This window comes from Sinocyclocheilus grahami, unplaced genomic scaffold (genome assembly GCF_001515645.1).
Source record: "Sinocyclocheilus grahami isolate Dianchi unplaced genomic scaffold, SAMN03320097.WGS_v1.1 scaffold63.1, whole genome shotgun sequence".
NCBI lineage: Eukaryota > Metazoa > Chordata > Actinopteri > Cypriniformes > Cyprinidae > Sinocyclocheilus > Sinocyclocheilus grahami.
Window position 1 is genome coordinate 161,736 of NW_015505242.1, and position 6,541 is coordinate 168,276.

The following is a 6,541-nucleotide window of genomic DNA, read 5'->3' on the forward strand; positions in this document are numbered from 1 at the left end:
AAATGTATTCTAATTCTGATTGATAAATATTTGCATTTGCAAATCCCCTTTTTTTTTTTTTACCAAAAACTTAAATTATTCAAGTGCAAGGGAATATGGGAGATCAGTGATCTGCTCAGCAGCGTGTTGGTATGATCCTCCTCTCCAAACTTTTTAATATTTAATATTTTAAGTTGGCCTAAACATTGATTTTTATTATATATTGTATTTATTTATTCAATGCCAACTTTTTCTACATTAGATGATTCAATCAACCTTTAAAACAGAGTTTATCTGACAAAATGGAAGTGGGATTTGTTTTACAGTGAAGTAAGCACTCAAAACACCCTATCAACAACACAGCAATACACACACACACGCACAACGCTTCATAGGTACTACTCATGTTTTGTCCAGATGATGTAAAAATCTAGTTCTTATTTACAGTTTGTTTATTTTTATTGTTATTTTTTTTACTAAAGTTCTTGTGATCATTTTGCCCCCACGGGGTGAGATCTTGCGTGGAGCCCCAGATCGAGGGGGATTATCAGTGGTCTTGTATGTCTTCCATTTTCTAATAATTGCTCCCACAGTTGATTTCTTCACACCAAGCTGCTTACCTATTGCAGATTCAGTCTTCCCAGCCTGGTGCAGGTCTACATAGTTGAGGTATACCTATGATGAAAATTACAGGCCTCTCTCATCTTTTTAAGTGGGAGAACTTGCACAATTGGTGGCTGACTAAATACTTTTTTGCCCCACTGTATATATATATATATATTATTTTACTGTATTTCTATTTTACCACAAAGGAAAAATCAAAGTAACAGATGGAGTATAGAGATGGTTAGTTCAGAATAAACACTTGAATGCTTAATCAGAATAAACACTTGAATGCTTAGTTCAGAATGGTCTTAAATCTACTTTGTCAACTCATCTACTCTCTCGCTCCCTTCCTCTTTCTCTCCATTAATTGGATTTAAAATAAGAGTGAGAAAGCCATTTTGGGTTTTAGAGGCTTTTAGTTTCATCTTATCCCTTTAAGAACTGCTGATGACTAAATGCTTGCCTTGCCAACAAAGCAAATAGAATTGAATCTGCTTTAATGTAATGCCCAGAGGATATATTAGTGTCTGTTTGTGGTGCAGTGTGGTGACAGCTTTAACAGTGATTAGCACAGGGATACAGCCAGTGCCAGAGGAAATTATTTTTTAAAAAGCTGTTGCCACAGATTGCTTTGCAAAACATAAGACTTATTAGATTACTGGAAGTGTATTAGCCTTTTTGGGATTTGGGGTCCTTGTTTGTGTGTGTGCATGCTGGCATATGTGTTTATGTGCTTTCCATATGACAGTAGAGAGAAGACAGACATGTTTGATTTTTTTTTCTTTTACAGTGCATCAAGACCTACAACTCTGACTGGCATGTGGTGAACTACAAGCATGAAGATTATTCTGGAGACTTCCGACATCTTCCAAAGTAAGGACCACAAGACTGCTAAAAGTGATCGAAATAAAGAGAAAAGCAATGGAAAGAGGCAAAGATAGCTATTTGAAGTTATTTTAAGTCCAGCTGTTCTTTGTACATCACAAGTGGTTGACCGATATGTTGGCCAATATTTTTTTATTTTTGTCATCGGCCTTTTGCTGTTTGGCCTACAAGTATCGGAAGCGGGCTTTTAATTTGACAGCTCCAGGTTTTTCTTTTTTTTTTGGCTAGTGTCATTTATTTGGACAGTGCTAATAAATTATTAAACAGAAATGTTTTAAATAGAGAAAGTAAATGGAAAGTATTTTTTAAAGCTTTTCCCTTGCTATTATTTGTAATACTTTCTCATACCTTCAACATTTAGCAAATACACATTAATATCATTTTAACAAGTTTTTGAATATGTAATAAATATTTAAAATGAATTATTTAATTTAGTGTGATACCATAGAAGTAGTGGTTGACTGGCCTATTGTGAAGTAGATAAATAGGCCAATATTTGACATTTTAAAATTTTTAGTGGTAATTTTTCTGTTTAGCCGTTAATTTTTGGAAGCAGGATATTTTATTTTGATAGCTCTGAGAATCATTTAATACAATTTTATTTTTTATATATATACACATTTAATTTTAATTTTATTTTCTACTTAGAAAGCAGCTGCCTATGTAGGTAGTTGACAGCAAGGCAGCTCACTAGGTATTGGAATAAATCCCAAAAGTCATTGTTTGCCCACAGTGTGTTTGTGTGCGTGTGTGAAAGAGAGAGATGCTATTTTACTCACTAATTTTATCAGTGTCCTCGTCCTGTCCTGCCCCAGTGTTGACAGCAAGGTCTCGTCTAGAGCTAAATCGGGACATGCTCCTTTCTTCACACAACAACAACCCATCAGCAGCCCTTTTCCTATTTCCTCCTCTCTTTTGCTTTCTCTTCCTCTCGCTTTTGCCATTCAGCACATAAATACTCCACCTGTTTTAGGACAGGGCAGCAACCCAGACAAGTGTCTTTTGTCCACTGATGTCACTTCCTGTCTCAACTAACTGATGGGAGAAATTATGTCTTAGCGGTCAATAACTGGCAAATCACATTGTGGAGATCAGGAGACAGCAAGAGTCTGGCATTTGCTAAAGGTCGCAGAGGAAGCAGGAGGGATGATGGTGATGGAGGAGACAGAGATAATTTGTGCTGTGTACGTGAAGCTTCATTGTCATCGTCATCATGCATTACGATCCGCCCACCACTCATGATATTTCCTCTAATGCAGTTTCCTTGAACACACATACAGGAGTCAAACACTCGCACACGCACATGTGCACACTCATATGTGTTTTGCATCAGCTGTGTGAGTGATAAGAGCAACGGTGTCCTTGAGTAATACTTGCTGAACCTTTTTGTTAGACATGAATTGTTAGACAGTATGTGCTACAAACATGAATGATAATTTAGCTTGTTGAGATTTTTTTTGCCTAAAAACCACTCAGAACACCTTAGAAAATGCTAGCAACACTCTGGCAACCACCCTCAGTACTCTAGCTTTGTGACGTTGACTTTTGCACAGGCAAAAAATGTTAAAGTCTATCTGTCTTATGTTTGTTTTTTGTTTTTTGTTTTTTATAGTAAAGTTCCTCGGCCCGAGAAACTAGCTAGTCATGTATTTGAGGTGGACGAGGATGCAGATAAGGAGGAGGTAAGGGGCGTTTGCCCATGATTCCTAACACCCTACTTCATCAGCCTATTACAACACATGATTTTTCTTGCTCTCTTTCTCTCTGTTCTCACTGGCTGATTAGCAGAATAAATAAATAATAAGGAACTTACAGCTTATTAGTTATGCGTTTGTGCCGAGCCTCTGGGACTACATTAGCCTTAGAGAAAAAGCAGATGCAGGACTCGCCTGTCTCTGGGCAAGGTTCTTCCCTGATTGGGTTTCACCTACATTTCCCAGAATTCCAGCTCCATGTCTGCCGTTCTGTCTGAGCGCTCACTCAGAGATGGAGTGTGTTTGTACAGTTTGAAGGCTGTTCCCTGTAGGGATGAGGGAGAACATGAATAATTGAGGGGGTCAGGTGAAAATGGACTTCATGTTGAAACAAGGAGGAGGGCATCCAGAGGCTCTAATGTGGGAAACTGCGTTAGATATCAATGTGTTTTTGTTCAGGCTTGAAGAGACAGATGAAGTCACAGTGTGTGGGTGTATGATTGCACCTATGTGTTCTTATGTGTGCTTTTTATGTTCCTCTCTGGTTCCTAAAGGATGCCGCCTCATTGGGCTCTCAAAGAGGGGGCGTGTCCAAACACGGCTGGCTGTATAAAGCAAACATGAACAGTGCCATCAGTGTTACAATGAGGGTGAGTTAGCCATTACACAATCCCTTTTTTGATTTAATGATGATAAATTTGTGATTAAGATAATCACTATGTTCGGAGTAAAATACTAGCATACTGAATAGTACACTGTTTATAATGTATACTTAAAAAAATACAAAACACAACACATTATGCAAAGATAAACATCTCAAAAAGGGGTAGACTATTTTGTTGCCACCACAATGCATGAATGAATGAGATTATCTCATCATTTACTCACCTCTCAAAGTTGAAACACACACACACACACACACACACACCCACACAAATTAGACAAAGTTAATTCATATGACCCCAGTTGATGAAACTGTCTTCTGATGTGAAACAACATGTGTTTGAAAAAAAATACTACTATTTTAAACTTTTTAAGCTATAAAGCATCACTAATTTAATTCATTAAATGGGTAGTTTACCCAAAAATTTCAATTCTGCCATCATTTACTCAGCCTCAAGTTGTTCCAAACCTGTATGAGTTTCTTTCTTCTGTTGAACACACAATACAAAAGATGTTTTGAAGAATCATAATATGGAAAAAATGCTGTGGAAGTCAATGGCTACTGTCAACTCTTTGGATACCACCATTCTTAAAAATATATACTTTTTTGTTCAACAGAAGAAATAAACTCATACAGGTTTGAAACTGAGGGTGAGTAAATGACAGACTTGTCATTTTTGGATGAACTATCCCTTTAAAAAGGGTTAGTTCACCCAAAAATGAAAATTAGGCTGTGTTTTACTCACCCCAGAGGCATCCTAGATGTATATGATTTTATTCTTTCAGACGAATCCAGTCGAAGCTACATTAAAAATTGTCCTGGCTATGCCAAGCTCTATCATTGCAGTCAGCGGGTGTTGCAGTGCTTCAGTCCAAAAGAAGTTAAATAAAAAGCGCCCATCCATACAAAAAAGTGTCTCACACGGCACCGGGTGGTGAACAAAGGCCTCCTGTAGCGAATCGATGCGTTTTTGTAAGAAAAATTACCATATTTAAAACGTAATAATCACTTTAATGTAGCTTGCGCTCACTGTTGTACACTGGAAGCAGTTCCGGGGGAATGACGTATGAGGTCAGCTTTGCGCATGCGCCGCTCAGAAGTGACGAACGCGGAAGCGCAGGGGAGAGATCAAAACAAAACAATGGTCACTAATTAGAAGTGCAAAACGAGGATTTGTAAAGAAGAATGCCAGAGGGTTTCGATATAAGCCAAGAGGAGACTGGTTTTCCTTTGCTAAAGTAAGGAAACTTTGCTTCCTTTGCTCCTGTTAAAAAACGTTGGTTTTCACGAGACTCACCAGCGCATGCGCAACGCTGAACTCATACATCATCAGCCCGGAGCTGCTTCCGTGCACAACTGTTTGCGCAACCTAGATTAAAGTGATTATTAAGTTTTGAATATGGATATTTTTCTTACAAAAACGCATCGATTCACTACAGGAGTCCTTTGTTCACCCCCCGGAGCCGTGTGAGAGGTTTTTTATGGATGGGCGCTTTTTATTTAACTTATTTTGGACTGAAGCACTTTAACACCCGCTGACTGCAATGATAGAGCTTGGAATAGCCAATTTTAGGACAATTTTTAATATAACTCCAACTGGATTCGTCTGAAAGAAGAAAGTCATATACACTAGGATGCCTCGAGGGTGAGTGAGAAACAACCTAATTTTCATTTTTGGGTGAACTAACCCTTTAAGTGGCATTTAGTTATCTCAAATAGGTTGAAATGGCTGAATATGGTTAATATTGCTTCCAGTTCATTTGTCACACTAGAAGGTTCAAGTAGAGTGCATTGCATTGTGGGATATAGTATTCCAAGTAGTGCACTCTGGTTGCATACTGCACGTTCATGCATACAGGAGATTTTCATATCTTACATGGTATGTATACTGTACATAGCCATATAATCAAGTGTTGATGTCATTGACATGACACGGGGTGCAGTTCCTGCATAGCTTTGTGTTCAGCTGGCTGTTTTCAGTCATGGACAGAGCAGAGCAAACTCTGACCCTTAGTCCTGCTCTCAGAAGCAGATTTGTGCTCACCATGCCATAGAGAGGAAGTGGGGCCTTACTAACTTCAAGTTCTCACTAATCCAATTTCCCATGGTCCCATTCCACTAGATGTTATTTTTAGAACAGTCACTAGTTTAACATCAAAACAGAGTGTTTACATCTGCTATTTTCATGTAATGATCTTTGCATTCTCTCTTTCTTTCCCTTTAGTCTTTTAAGAGAAGGTATTTCCATTTGACCCAGCTGGGAGATGGATCATACAACTTGAACTTCTACAAAGATGAGAAAATATCTAAAGAACCCAAGGGAACCATCTTCTTGGACTCCTGCATGGGTGTCATCCAGGTAACTACCAGTATAAAAATCCATCCATGACATGATTAAAAAATGCAATTTATACTGTGTGTATATATATATATATATATATATATATATAATAAACCACCACTGGTGGTGGTTGAGGAGATTCCCCCCTTCTATGTAAAGTGCTTTGAGTGCCAAGAAAAGCGCTATATAAATGTAAGGAATTATTATTATTATATATGAATTGAAAATATATGTTTTTGTTTATATAATATATATTCTTGTGAACTTTGTATATTTATTATGTATATATAAATACACAAACATATATGTATATATATTTTAAATATTTACATATATATGCATATGTATATATATGTATATGTGTATATATAT

At 37.4% G+C, this 6,541-nt stretch overlaps 1 protein-coding gene across 1 annotated transcript in view; it reads left to right on the plus strand.

Annotated features, from left to right (window-relative positions):
• The first annotated feature begins 281 nt into the window (after positions 1-281).
• LOC107584812 (dedicator of cytokinesis protein 9-like) overlaps positions 282-6,541 on the plus strand; it is a 44,683-nt gene continuing 38,423 nt past the window's right edge. The window contains exons 1-5 of the mRNA XM_016271579.1: positions 282-287; positions 1,376-1,458; positions 3,083-3,152; positions 3,719-3,814; positions 6,053-6,187. Of these exons, the coding sequence (XP_016127065.1) occupies positions 282-287; positions 1,376-1,458; positions 3,083-3,152; positions 3,719-3,814; positions 6,053-6,187 (390 nt within the window). The remainder of the gene's footprint in view (positions 288-1,375; positions 1,459-3,082; positions 3,153-3,718; positions 3,815-6,052; positions 6,188-6,541) is intronic.